The sequence below is a fragment of the Triturus cristatus genome, chromosome 5_1 (assembly GCF_964204655.1).
Source record: "Triturus cristatus chromosome 5_1, aTriCri1.1, whole genome shotgun sequence".
NCBI classification, from domain to species: Eukaryota; Metazoa; Chordata; class Amphibia; order Caudata; family Salamandridae; genus Triturus; species Triturus cristatus.
Genome location: NC_140587.1, coordinates 416260818 through 416276285, shown reverse-complemented (window position 1 = coordinate 416276285; position 15468 = coordinate 416260818). Strand labels below are relative to the sequence as shown.

Here is a 15468-nt window from a genome sequence, read left to right as displayed (position 1 = left end):
TTTTCTGGTACTACAGCGACTGGGATAGCTACCAGACCAAAGCCTATTCCTTCATAGCGAAAGATATGTTAGTCCTCAAGTTACTCTGTTCCCCTCAGTTCAGTCCGTAAAGGGTCTTGAAGAACAATGCACCTTACATGAACACTGCATCAGTGCATATTACAATACACACCTCTGTGTATGTGCTGTACTGATTGTGTATTCTGTCCCTATCAGTGCATTGCTTTATTATATACACTGTCATTACTTTTTTACTTAGTATGATGGTGTAAAAGTTGAGGTCATAATAATAATTTGCAGTTATTCCACCTGTTAGTAAATGCCTACTGTTTACAAAAAGTCTACCCTAGTGCATAAACCCTCCTTCCTCGAAGGAGGCTTTCTGTTTGCTACTGAAGGGTTTCCTCTAATCAGCAAAATACCCACTAATTACCAAGAGACAGGCTGCAATAATTACCTTTATAGCCAAATGTAGATAGTTATTATTTTACACTTCCAAGCCTCTGGTTGTGTCTGAGCTACCCCTGTCTTTTATGATACCAGAGGACATAATAACTTAAGCAAATTGGGCTGTGACACAGCTTCGCCTTTCCTTCTCCTCTTACTGGCTTTGCAAATGCTGGCTTTTCATTCTTGAATATGTTTAGTAGTCCCTTCTTGTAAACTTTTGTATTCTCCCATGAGGACTGCCCCTGCTACATGTGTTCTTACTTTCGCTGTTATTTATGGTACTCTGTGAGCACTCTTGTCTTATAAGGTTACTTTTGGTGGCTTGTTGCTGCTTCACAGGCTTCTTATTACACAGCATGGCACGCGCTTTTTATTTCTGTACGGCGCCGCTTTCACTTTAAATTTAAGGAGTGGCATTGCAGTGCGTCTTTCTTTAATTTTTCTCCACTGCGCTGCTTTCAATTTAAATGTAAGGTGTGGCAGAGGTGAGCGCTGCGCTTTAACACATACCAGGGCCTTGCGGCTGCATTTACAAATCGCGCTGCTTCCAATTTAAGTGCGCCTTTAAATGTTTATGAACTGCGCCACTTTCTTCCATAATCCACAACAGCGTATTTGCAATTCTTTATTTCAGACTGGCAAACCAATTTATTGCCTTTCCAAACGTGCTCAGCCGACATCTGGTTCTTCTCCCGTCCCCCAGTCACCCCCCTCTCACTGTTCACTGTTGAGCTAACTTGCGCTTCTAACTCAGTCTCTCATCTACCCGCCCCTCCTCCATCCTCAACAACCTCCCTTGCCGCTGTCTCCTGAGCGCTTCTCGGTTGTCAAAGCAGTCAGTCTCTGTGAGACTTGTAACCCTTTAAGAAACAAAAGGCTTTTTAACCATTTAAATAGAGTTTACCATTTCAATAATACTTTCGGTTAATTTTCTTCCTCCGATTTCACAAATCTCTTGCACCCCACAGCCAATATGATGTGTTCGGGACTCTTAAGGGCGTGTCTAAGTAACCCTGCTCCTCACTGCACAATGCAGTGTTTTGTCTCAGCACGGCACTCGCTTCATGGACACTGCGCTTTCACTACCTACATTTCCACAGCACACACGGACAATCCAACTTCCTGATAAGTTCTTAAAATGTAATTAACTCAGCATCACCGCCTGCAGCCTATTGATCACTCCCTCTCCCCAACAGCAGTCACCTACACTGAGAGCAGCAGCGGACTGTTTTTACATATCGCTTCTGTCGTCCCCAGAGCTGGGGCAGTGCAATACCACATTACAGCTCAGCCCTGGGCCATTCAGATCAGGAAGGTATAAAAGACAGCACTGCTTCCAAGCAGCCAGCCCAGCTGACATCTCCGAATGTTCATTTTCATTCCCCCCCCCCCCCCCCCCTTATGTGTGCACTCAACCACATGCAAAGGCAACATATGCAATCAGTTTCAAGGAGTCTGATTTGTATGTGGTAAAATTAAACGCAGGCTTTCAAACTGTTGACAGTCTTGGTTAGTCATTTGTACTGTTTTTTCACACGTGTGGTGTGAAACATGCTTCAGTTGCACTTGCTTTGGCCTTCGAGTGTAAAAGGAATAACATTACCATTTACAACCCCAATAGCACTCACTTTCACCAATGCAAGACCTATTGGAATGCAAATGCTTGTTCTGTTTTGGTGTGGGATTTTTCATGTATTTAGCTTTATTACTGTTTGAGTACTGCATAAAAGCTTTACACTTTACGCCTAACTTAAGCCTGACTGCTTTTTATGGCAAGCTAAACCGGGTTAAGAAAAAGTTAATTTAGTGTCTATTTGTCGTTCACCCTGACAGGGATTGTGGCTGTTGCTTGAACAGGGGACACTCCCCATTCAATCAACAAACCAATTTTACCCAAGGCAGATTAACAAAACAAAACCAAAAAAAAACAGTTTTGGAATGCAGTCACATGGAAGAAAGTCTTCTGTGGGCCACCGTTGTTGTTGTAGCTAATCAGGGGTGGAGGAGGGTAACACAAATTGTGACATGCCTAATGAATATTAGTTAGTCAGGTCATTCTGTGTCTCCCTGCAATTCCCTATTTTGCAACATGATTTTTTAGTACAAAGGTCAGGTTACGAAATCTGATTCAATTTGCAAAAAGTCAGGATGTATTTTGCAACCAACTTTTGGATATCGAATCTTAGTATATCTAGCCCTTAGGCTACACCGTGACTTCCTGCTATCTGAATTGTTGCCAATATCGAGGGTGTTCATCTGGCAGTACTGTCATTAGAAGTTATATTTTGTCTTCTAACTCAATAAGAATATTGAACCGTAATGAGTTTTTTTTTTTATTTTAATACTGAAAGAGCAGTGTCAAAATGATGTGTTACTGTACGACTTTATTTTACAGAATTACCAAGCCAGTATCAATGATCTCAGTAAAGTACTCCATTTGGATCCAAATGTCTCTGAAGCTCAAAAGGAATTGGAAGAGGTCACACAATCTCTAAGAGCAACAACAAACATCACAGCCAACAGCCATGAAAAGCCAAGAAAAAAGATACAAATACAAGAGGTATGACCATGCCCTTTAAATACAATGATTCTTAAACCTGTATGATAGCCAAATAACTTAACACAATTTTGGTCAGAAAAAACTGTACATTACCTGGAACCTTTTGTGTGCCTCTATTGTGCTGTTTAAAAAATATCGATTGCTGAAGACTAAATATTGTCTGCAGCAAACTGTATCATTTTAAACAAGAAAGTAAGATTTAAATTGTGACTTATTTAGATAAGCGGTTTCTGAGGCTTTTACCACAAACTTTTTTTTTCTGTCCCAAAGCGATTTGTTAAATCAGAACTTCACTATTTATTAGGGTGTTGGAAATATATAGGCCATGCAATTTTCACATGTTGCTTAAGAAATGGAGTGTGGTTGCCCGGATATAGATATTGGAAATGTTTGTCTTTGTAAAATCATCTTATTTTTCTATTATTTGCTATTGTTACAATGCACTGCTATTTGTCTTGTTATGAACATAATGAGTTTAAATAGTTTTACTGCCTTACTTTGTTGTTTTAAAAATTTATTTTTTAAATGCTCGAAGGTATGTACAAGCAGTTTTCTTAAAGATATTTTTTTTGTTACTGATTTTTTTTATTTTGTTAAACGTGCTATATGCTTTTTTTTTTTTTTTACAAAATTTTTATTTCCTTTTTTAAAACATCGCCGGGCCCAATACAACATAAAGATTCGACTCATTATATACAGTGCTACAAAAGTACACCGTCTCTGTGTACGTAATCATTAAGCTCGCAGGCAGTGTATACATTGTATTGCAGATCAGGTCCTTCCCACCCCTAGCAGAACAAAACCCCCTCCCCACTGCCCCATGCTGTACTGTCCCATGACACTATTACCATCAGTTACACAGTGCCTGCTCAGCCCACTGATGTGCATGCATCTTCTCAATCCCTGCACTGTTCAGATACAGAATATGGCTAAACAGCCCGACCATCTCACCTGTTTACAAGTTGTGGGGACCCCTCTGCAGTATCCAATTTGGGGTTCCTGAGACAGTCCACTAGATTCTCCCATGCTCGTCCCTGTCAATTGTGTTGCATCCTCTCTTCAATTCTCGACGCAGGACTTTACTCTCAACCCATGCCCATTTAACAACTTCCTCCCTCCATTTAGTTAATCTGCCACCCCTGCTGGTCTTTCAGTGCATTGTAATTTCTCGCTTCACAAGAATCAGAACGAAGTCTGTAAATCTATTAGTGGTTTTACAATTGGTTGGGTGCTGGAATCTCCCCAGCAAGCAGGCCATAGGTGACCAAGGAATCGTTCATTGAGAAACCCCATTAACGCAGTCCTTCACCATTTCCCAAAACCCAGCAAGGGAGGTGAAAGCCCACACCATATGAAACATTTCAGCCCCATGTTCACCACATCTGAAACATGTCACCTCGGCTGTCCAATAGAAGCTATTTATTTTACCAGGGGTGAGATAAGCTCTGAGCAAAAAAAAATCTTTTAATTTACACCTGGCATCTCAAGATACTGCGGGATTGCATTCAAGAATTTTCACCCAATTCGTATCCGGGTTCCAAATCTCTAATCCAGCCTCCCATTCCTCCTGCAGGTCCGCGAGTGGGAAAATAGTATCAACCCTATAAAGGCATGTAACTGCATTAATTTGGCCAGTAGTAGTACAGAGTAGCTGGCAGCATTTGTGGGTAGAAGGCTCAATCGCACCAGCCCTCCAAAGTCTCTTAATCGTCTCAACCACTGCTCGGGCAGTAAGAACGAACCCCCTGGGAGCCAGAGAAGCTCTCTTTCTCTAAAGAGATCCCCCAACAGAGTCACCCTATAAGTGGGTCACTCCGCGAGCGCCCGCAAGCCCCACCCCAAGCCACCAGACACTGCAGCTCTGGTGATTACGGTGTCCATGTGCGGGTCCTCTATAGGCAGCACAGCCAACAGCAACCAGGCAATCAGGAAATGTTGATGGGGATTCAAAAGGACCTAGAACAGGTCCTGAGATTCCAGAACCAAGTCTGCTACCTACACACCAGGATTAATTCGGTGATGTATCCATTGGTTAAAACACTGCAACTGTGGCACCAAGTAATGGGATTCCGAGTCTGGCGCAGCCAGACCCCCCCCCTCCATCACCGGGCGTGGGAATTCCGTACATTGTCACCCTATGCCTGCTCGTCCGTGAATCTAGCGAATCATCAGTGACTCAAGGTCTCGGAAGATCCGATTGGGAATAAGCAAGGGCAATGTTGAAAAAAGTAAAGGAGCCAGGGATGCACCACATATCGGCCACGGCAACTCTACCAGCCATGGACAGCGTCAATGATTTCCAGAAATCTATACTTGAGCACAGCGCCCGGAGAACCGCCCCAATATTGCGATCTAGGAGGTTCTGAAGGTCATGGAGGGTTTTAACACTTACGTACTTCAGAAAAGTCCCTTCCCACTTCAACCTTCTCAGGTCCCGGGGTGTAGGCATATCCCTACAGAATGGGGAAATCTTTAAGATAATGTTAAACATATAGCAGAACTTTAAATTTTGGTGCAACTTTAACTCCTTTCTGGTATTCAAAAAGCCTCTGTCTGGTTGGGTTTAGTGGCTCAGTCACTGTAATGCCTCTGGCTATATCTTTTGAAGTGGAAGTGGATGTACCACCAACTCTGTGTTTTTCTTTAGATCACTGAAAGTTAATTTTGCTTTACAAATTACTGAGATGGTGAATAATTGAAAACAGTTGTCTCCCTCATTTAACAGTTCTGTGCTCCATTCAAGCCAAAGGTTATTCACAGCATGTGTGACTGTGCTAGTAACCAACTCATGAGAGTGTCCTACATACTGTTGGGTGTCTAAATGTTAACTTTTAGTGTTTTAAATGTAACATCTCCTTTTCTCAGCCAGTAAGCTAGTTCAATATGCAATTTATTTATTAACTTTCTTGGAGTTTCCTAGAGTGCTGTATGTAACCATTCTGTTCTCCAGCATTGGATCTTTTATAGATTCACATGCTTGAATCATCACGGTCATCAAGCTGGATGTTCCATGTTAGATGTAGACTAGTGTAATATTAAACATAGCACGGAAGACTTTAATATGGTCATATTAGTAGCCTATTCACATCATTTCAAAAGATCTAAACTTCAACCATTGAGGAGAAAGCACAGTGCACACCACACCCCCTAGAGGCCACCATATCTTATATATATACCGCATATCATGTGTGAATTGAGTCCCCTGAGCTCTCTGCTCAGTCATCTTCAGTTAGCTTCAAACTTAGTTTCACACTTCTGTGAGGAATTTCATCACCTCTTAGGAATTCATAATCCTGAGTGAATAGACCATGTCTGATTCCTATTAAAAAAAAAAAATTATCCTTTCAGACAATGTTGAACCTGTGGAAAAATGAGGCTTCACTCAGAGTATCCTCGCAAAGATTGCATTTAGTGCATAAATCTTGGCCACAAGGTCTGCAAAATCAATTGTACTCTTTCCACAAAAATCCTCAAGACAGTGGGGGTAGCCTTTTACTATGGCTTCAGAAATCAAAGTTTAGAGATATTTCTTCCTCTGAGAATGAATAAGAATGCTCCTCAAGAACATCAAAGAAAGCCCTAAAGAGGGTTAATTCTCATTCATTTGAGGACATGCCCTTCTCTTTTAGGGAACCTACACAAAAATTCAGTCAGTGTCAGATAGTGGTTTTTACAGAGAAAATCTCTTAAAATCCCCCTGCTGACAAGCGTACATCTGAACAAATTTTGCCTTTGGAATTCACTCTAATACCCAGTCGTCGATATCTGTACCACTGACGAGGAGACCACCGACTAATAAAACAGACGTCTTGCCACTGTCGACAACCACTTCAAGGATTTTTTTTGTTTAAATCTCTTTATTTACATTTTTAAGGTATAAGCAGGGGTAACAAATGCAGTCATGATCCAAGTTCAAGGCATGAATTATAAAGTCGAGTCAACAACAAATCAGAGGTACAAGATGCATTACTACCATCTATTATGTAGTGAAGCGATAGCCGTAATGTAGCAGTCTGGGCTGAAATAGTCCCTGTATACAGTAGCCGGGCAGAACTACTTAACTTAATGGCCTCAGAATAACTCGGATGTGCATGTGAAGGGAGTTGAGGTGGGGGTTAACTGGGGTTCTGAGATCTCCAGGTGTATCGGGTTATGTGCCCAAGCTATTCACTGTGCAACTGTGCCTGCCTCTGGAATTCTGGCGATCAGCCACCCACCCAGTTGGGGAATGCGTGCATTGTTGAGTGATAGGAATGTAAGTGCAGTGGCGGCGCGGGTGGGCATGTCAGCTAAGGGTGTTAGTGGCTACTGGGCTCTGCCCGCGTGTCCGGGACAGGGGAGCAGGACTCCTGGCAGGGTTTTTGTAAGTCCATGAGCATGGCATCCCAGGCTGATGCCAATGGGATCTGGTGCAGTCCCAGCCCATCTTCCCATCGCAGCTGCACACTCTCAGCTTGTGCCCAATTAAGGAAAGAGCTGTGTCAAGCTTCCCAAGGAGGTGGTTCTGCGTGTTTCCAACGCCTGGTTATCAGGCGTTAAGCAGTGATCAGCCCTGGATCAATAAAGCGTGCCAACACTTTGTGTTTGGATCTCTGGTACAGGCCAAGGATGCAAATCTCCCAGGTGTTTGCCACTGTACGCTCAGTACAGTCTGTGAGTTGGGTGGTGACTATGGGCCAGTAAGCAACCAGGGCAGCACCATAGCATATGTAACAGGTTCGCATTCACTTGCTGACAGCGTGGGCACGGGGCATCGGTGCGGCGAAAGTATTAATGTTCTCTGGTGTAAGGTATGCCCTGTGATTATGTACGGTTGTATGAGACGGAACCGTGCATTTCTGGGTATGCGAACTGGTCCCTGCAGGATGGCCTCCCAGTCTTTATCAGTACTGGGGTTTTGTAAGGCAATATCTCAATAATTGTGAATCTAGCCGGTGAGCCGTGTGTGTTCGCGCAATGAGTCGGCGAACCATTTAATTAGCCATCTCCCTGTGCCCATGGTATGAAGTTATTGTATGGTGTGATGCAATGCCGGTTCCTGTGACATGTTGCCCCAACGCTTTCTCAACTCCACAATTAGGGAGGCATGGAACAGGAACTGCCCTTGAGGGAGTCCGCCATCTTACACTAGTGTCAGGAAAGGAATCAGCTGTCCGTCTCGCAAAAGATTGCCCAATGTTTGCAGTCCCGCTGTTTCCCATGCGGGGAGGTCTGCGTTTGTGACGTGCTTTTGTCCTCTGTGTGCCCAATAGGGGGAGGGCAGGCATGTATGGTATAAAGTCTTTGGTAAGGAATAAGGTACGTTTGAAGAACCAATGGAACACTACGAGCATTTAATGCTTCAGGGTCTTGTCCCGGCTTCCTGGGTGAAATAGTCTGAGAATGGATGAGCTCAGCCAAGCCTGGTGCTGCGCAGCCGTGTCCTGTATGCAGTGCCCACTCATCCATCTGGCGACCCACCTGGGCTGTGCTGCCAAGTAGTAGTATTCCATATGGGGCACTGCGAGGCCCCCCTTATCTAGCTAGAGGTACAGATGCATGAGTTTCATATGAACTCATGCATCCTGCTCTCGAAGGAGCAAAACAGTGGAGGGCGGATATAGATCGGTAAATTCATAAAGTATAACAACCTGGGCAGCACCACCATTTTCAGTAAGGTAATACGACCCATTACCGTTAGTGGTAGGTTGTGCCAAAATTACATCTGCGATCGTATTGCGGATGTCACACGCGTGACATTTCCGTCTAGTAGGTCATTAGATTGGTGTTATATCCTGATACCGAGATAGCGGAAACTGGACGGCTGCGAGCAGACTTGTTGACCAGTAATGGCTAGCCCTGGGTCTGTGGCGGATGAGTCAAGGGGGTATAGGCATGATTTGGCCCAGTTGACCTTGAGGCCAGATAGTGATGCAAATTCTGTGTGTGTGTTGTCAGTGGCATCTCGGGAAGCCCTGACATCTAGTTATAGGTCGTCACCCGCGTAGAGCGAGATTGTGTGTATTGCGTCACAAGCGGTATTCCCCACTCTGCTCCCTCTAGCCGAATAGTTGCTGCTAATGGTTCCATGGCCAATGAAAACCGGAGCGGCGACAAAGGGCAGCCCTGTCCGGTACCGCGTCCGATGGACACTGGACTGGACAGATAGTGTCCTGTTTTTACTCTTGCCATGGGCAGAGTGTATAGGAGTTTAACCAGGTGAAGATAGCGAGGGCCCAGGCAACACCTGGCTAACACAGCGAATGGGTAGTCCCATTCCAGGGTATCAAATGCTTCCTCCAAGTCTAGGCTCAAGCACCTGGAGCGTGGCCACTGTTCAGGCGCGTACCTGGCCACTCAAAAAAAGAGACGCAAGTTAAGCGACGTGCTGCGAGATAGGACAAACCCATTTTGGTCAGCATGCACCAATATGAGTACCAGTCGCTCTGCTAATACTTTCGCCAATATTTTATAATCGGTGTTGAGAAGTGCCAAAGGGCGGTAAGCGCCCAATTGTTCCGGGTCACAGTCTGGTTTTGGTAAGGAGACCCGGAGGGATTCGCATAACGATGCAGGTAGTTTGGACTTCTCTTGTGAGGTCTTATAGAGGGCCAGTAGATGGGGGGGCCCAGATCCACAGCGTATGCCTTATAGTATTCGGCCAGCAAGCCATCTGGGCCCGGAGCTTTACTGGTGGCCAACGACTTAATGGCCATTTGTACCTCAAGAGGGTGACCGGTTCGTCTAGTTCGTCCCGTTGTTGCGGTGTGATGGCTGGGAAGGGGAGAGAGGAACTCTTCCAGATTGTGCATGTCTGGCACTTTGCGCACACTATATAGTGTTTTATAGTGCGCTATGAACTCAGCATGTATGTCCGATTGGGTGTAGAGTAGGTGCCTTGCACACGAGTGCAGCGTGAGGACTGGCTGTCGCGCTTGCTCCTGCCTAATTAACCAAGTCAGTAGCCCACCTGCTCTGTCCGCGGAGGAATGACAGCGGGCAGAGTGGGCAGCGTAATTCAGACATCGCAATCTTTCCAAGAGTTCCGCATGCTTGTGTCTTGCCTCTGCGAAGGGCTGGGCTCCCGTGGGGTCAGCCACTGCGGCAGACTCCAACTGGAGAAGCGAGTGCTCTATATGCAACACCTCCATGTCCAGTTGCTTGCGGATGCCCCAAGTCAGGCCCAGGCAACGGCCCCATATCACTGCCTTGTGTTCTTCCCACTCCGAACCTGCGTCTGTTCCTGTGCCCACGTTAACGTCAAAATATGTGCATATGGCTTCCCCTACGGTTGCACGGTAGGCTGAGTCCTCCAATGCGGTCAGTTGAAGGCGCCACAAGCTTGTGATTTGGTCGGGCCTGGCCATCTAAGCTGAATGAGATGAGGATTGTGGTCTGAATGCGTGCGTCCCAGTTAGTCGTTATGGTGACAACCTGGAAGTCCTACAAAACGGTCAATGCGGGTAGGTTGTTGGGGTGGGAGAAAAATGAGTAAAGTTTAGTCACCGCGTGTTGTGCTTGCCAGATAACAGTCCTGTGCCAATGAGCGAGCTAGTCTCATAGTGATTGAGCATTTGACAGCGCAGTTGTGCAGGAGAGGGGGGAGGATCTGTCTGAAGACGTGTCAAGTACCCCTTCAAAGTCCCCACCTATAAGCAAAAGTAAGGCGCTAGGATAGCTGATAGGGACTGCCAGTATGATGCCTGCTCAGAGTTAGGGGCATATATCTCCCGAACTACCATGTGCCGTCTATCCAGGTGGCTTCGTGCAAAGATGTAATGCCCATCCTTGTCTATCACAGATTCGTCAACCTGAAATAGGGTGCCTGGCCTCACCCAGATTAGTACTCCTCTGGCATGTGCAGAATAATCCGTGGCAAATACCTGCCCGTGCCACCTACGGCGGAGACGATGTGTCTCCAACAAAGTGAGGTGTGTTTCCTGCAATAACGTTGTGTATTGACTCCCGTTTGAGATAGGTGTATGTATCATAGCGACGTGAGGGAGTATGCAATCCCCTTCACATTCCAAGGGAGGATGTTAGCATGTTAATAAGCGTCATTTTCTAGGGAGGTGTGTATGGGTGTATACATGGTCTGCGCCTGGTGGGGGCATGGTGTGATACAGGAGAAGTAAGCTGGAGGCTGCACCCGCTAAAGTGTGTATCGCCTGGGCACATGCAACAGCGAGTTATAGACCGAGATTATGAAGGCGGAGAGAGCGTAAGGACAAATGGAGATTGTCCAAATCCAGTTACCATATGTCTTCCCCTGTCAGAGTGACAAAATGTATCCGCCCAAACTGGGGAAGAAAAATGACCCGCTACAACAGTTTAACTGATTCGTTCGAGGAGAGTGGCGGTGTGGCGTGTCGTGAGCGCTGGAGGTGTTATAGGAGTGTTTGCACTACTGGCCCCCATATGACGCAGGAATGTGCCCACGAGGTGGTGTGCCAGGTGCATAGATTTAACAGGAGAGTGACACATGGATGGCTATGGAGCACTCAGTGGATGATCAGCTAAGGCCAGCCAAGTGAGCTATACTAAGGAGTTAAAGGCATACAGGATAGTACATTATCTTGTACAACATATGATAGAATCAAAGGCTTCAGAACAGCTCATCTGTCGTACGAGGCGTGACAGCTGGAGGTAGTCCAGACTCCTCTATGAGAGGCGAAGCCACAGAGGAGCTATCATCGCTGAAGGGGAGATCAGGAGTGGCGTCGTGATCCCTATCCAACTTGTGGCTACCCAGCGGGGCCGCAGCTTGTAGGACCTCTGTATGTTCCTGAATCACCTGTTCCGGGTTCGGTACTGTACGTGGTTGGGAGGGCTGAGCAGGGCGGGCGAGCAGACGTCTTCTCCCACGAGTGTTCGAACGAGGATGTGCTGGTGGTGCACCCTCCCTGTGCTTCGGGGACGTTCCCAGTCGAGCGGTAGACTCCAGCCAGGACCAGGCCGCAACCGCCGTATCAAAGAAATGTGTAGCTCCATCAGTTGTGACTTTAAGGCGAGCCGGGAAGTGAATTGAGTATGGAATGTCCAGTTCATGCAAGCGTCTTTTTACTTCTAGAAAGTAACCCCGCTTCTTCTGGACTCCCATGGCATAGTTCCCATGGGGGTGTGGGGAGTCCCACACCCCCATGCACTTCACCACCTAATAGAGAAGGCAAAAGACTGGACAATATCTGCATAATGTTTTATGCTATAAGGCATTCAACACAGTACTTGCCTGATGCAACAGACAAATTTGGTAAGATATAGTGCCTTACTTAGGCCTACAGCCGGAAGACAAAAAGGTTCATGTAAAGTTCCCTCCCCGAGGGGAAATGGGCATCATCTGCAATAAATGCAACTATGGACATTGCCAAGACAGGTTTCAGACGTCTTGCGGGGCAGATGTTTTACACAGACAAGGATGGCAGCAATCTACCTTTTTTAGACCAAAGGTTTAAAGTAGAATACTGAATATATCATATGAATCACTATTTGGATGACTTGTTGACAAAGCTCTTCAATCTTTAAAATCCGATACTGACACTGGAGAATCACTGGGAGCACTTTCACATAGGCAGTCATAGCCATTTCAGGGAGTTAAAGGAAGGAGTCTGTTCTCCTCATAGGGCAGTAAACCAATATGTATCAACCATACCAGTTTAATCAGCAGCCTTACCACCACCAGAAAGCACTACAGTACAGCATGTCACCACCTCCAGCATTCTATCAGAAACAGGCTGCTCATAGGAAAAATGACAATAGTCAAGAAGCCAAGAATGATTAAGGAGACAGTGGCGTGACTCATGCAACTGTCACAGTAATTTTGTCTCCAATCAGTCCTATAGGTTGTAAGATTTTTTGTTATATGAAGAATGAGCTATTATAACATCGGATTGTTAAGTGCTGGATGATTTGGCCACTTATGGGGGTTCATTCAGAAGCCGCCACCTACACTGCCACACAAGAGGCCCCATCAGAATATTTGTCTGTTGCAAGCCAAGATCCTCACCATGTTAAAAAAAAAAAAAAAAAAGTGATGGGGTAGTTCGAAAGTCCAAGTAAAATGTAGGTTTCTGCTCTCATTTTTCCTCTTTAAAAAAATAATCCGGCAAAAGGAGTCCAATTTCAGTTCTGCAACAATTATACAAGTTTTCCAAAACCCAAACATTTTACATGGTAACTTTACACAGAAGACCTTCTGCTTCTACAGGAGGGGGAGGTTGGATGCAATTCTTAGACATACAAGATGCATATTTTCATGCCCCCGCCCAAACATCATAAATACCTGAGATTTTAAGTGGCCGGTCACCTTTATTAGTTCAAAGTCCTCTCATTCTACCACCCATCTGCTGCAACTATATTCATAAAATGTGTGGCTCCAATTGCGGCACGTCTCGCAAAATAAGTATTCCCCCTATCTGGATGACTGGCTTGTGAACCCTCCAGAACAATAAAAGCCTATACCAAAGGCCTGGATGTAACGCTTCAACAGGTTAGAACTTAGCTATAACAAAGACGAATCCCTGCAAGAACATCCATTTTCCAAGAGCAGTACAGGACATAGTTTTAGTTAAAGCCTTCCCATCCAAGAGAGGTTATTTCAGCTGACGAGTTTAGCCAAACAACTGCAAATTGAAAATCCGATCCCTGTACGTACAACTCTGCAAGCAACGTTTAGGGATGTCGATCCTATCTTATATGCTTCATTTGGAAAGATCAGGCCTAAATCATTCATTGGTCAAGGCCATTTGGCTTCCATTTCATGCTTTGGAAGAACAGCAGATCAACTCACTTTGATTCAACAGGCTTTTCGAAGCATTTCTCTAGAGCAGTGTTTACCAAACTGTGGATCACCACCCACTTGTGGGTCGAGAGCTGATTTTTGATGGGTCGCAAAAGTTCAAGCAATAAAAAAAGAGGTATTCAAATGCTGTATTTATCATGTAACATTTGCTGCGCTTCAAAGACTGATGTCAAATGTCACGCTATGTCTTTTGGCAAATTGCTGCTTATATTTTTTTACCTTGGGGCTTGTTGTTTACAATCTCCACTCACTTTGAAATCAGAGAAGTGAAAGCTAGTAATTTTATGACAATCTTGCTCGGGTACAGAGTGTGTGAAAAAAAAGCCTGTAGGATGTACATTTTTGTAACACACCAAAATGTAAATATCTGTAAATGAACTGTACGCAGCAGTTGCCGCATTTTTTGGTCATTCTGAAGTGTGATGGAAGCAAAGATTTTGATAGGATCAAAACAAATGAAGACACATTACTTGGCCATGCACAAATAGTAACCGTTCACTGAAACCCGATTTCCACACAATATCATTTGTATCCAATATAGTTTTATAAGGAAAACTGTATGTCCGTGCATATTTAGTGACCACTTCAATGGAAAATGCCCTGTTTGTAGATGATAGTGCACTACCACACGATGCACATATCCATTAAAGTTAGATGAGTGTTGAAAGTTTCTCATTCAAAAAAATGAATCATGGGACTTAAGTTTGGGAATCACTGCTCTAAAGGTCTCTCTAGAGTTGTTCTTCCAATAAAGGCATCCAGCACTCTATAGCAACTTAATACAGTCATATCTCAGTTAATGAGAAGTCCCTTCAAATCAGTTCACAAAGCAGAATTAAAATAACTCTCTTGGAAAATGGCCATCCTGTTGGCATTGGATTGTGCTTGAAGTGTGAGCAAAATTTATGCATGCTCAATTAAATGCACTTTTAAGCAATTCTGTGATGATGGATTCATCCCAAGAATAAATCTGCACTTTTTTCAAAACGTTTCGACTGACATTTGAATTTTCCACTAGTCTTAAAGATCTTTTTCCAAAATTCAAGTAATGCATCAGTAAGAATACTTCATATTCAGAAGGTGTCTAAAATGTTAAATCGACAAGACCAAGCATTTTCAGCAATCCAATTAGCTTTTAGTTGCTTATGGTCTTCCTAAAAAAAGACAGTCTCTTTCAAAGCAAGCCAGTAGCCTGCTTGGTGTCTTTAGCCCCATAGTATTTTGAAGCCACAGAGATAGGTGGTGTTTCTTTTATTAGTATGTATATATGTCGTATGTGTACTTTGTGAAACCGTAGTGTAGAGCCTGGCCCTCCTTTGCTTTTGAGGTGCTGTCCTTTTCTTCTTATTTTGAGTATGGGCTTCCTGTTTCACACACATGTGCGAAATGCCTACCATCTGAGCAACCATCTGGATATGTTCAGTAAAAAGCGTAGTGTACATTTAGGCAATGCCCCATACTTCTTGACTCCTCCACACACTTCTCCTGCTTTAAGTACTTTCTCCATACAAGTGACTCTTACCTGTGTTCATGTGTAAAATGCAGCTAATTCTCTCCTTGCCATGGGTGACTTTCTTGCTGAGCATTTTGCATGTTCCTTTTCCTTGCTGTATCATAATTCAGCAAACTAGGAATATGCTTGCAGGCAGACAGGATGACGGTAGGTAAAATACAAGTGGCT

At 44.6% G+C, this 15468-nt stretch overlaps 1 protein-coding gene across 3 annotated transcripts in view; it reads left to right on the top strand.

Moving 5' to 3' along the window:
- Positions 1-15468, top strand: part of SPAG1 (sperm associated antigen 1) — a 1022992-nt gene that overhangs the window by 912420 nt on the left and 95104 nt on the right. For all 3 annotated transcript variants that reach the window (XM_085605177.1, XM_085605176.1, XM_085605178.1), the window contains one exon: positions 2846-3010. In XM_085605177.1, coding sequence (XP_085461303.1) covers positions 2846-3010 — 165 coding nt within the window. The remainder of the gene's footprint in view (positions 1-2845; positions 3011-15468) is intronic.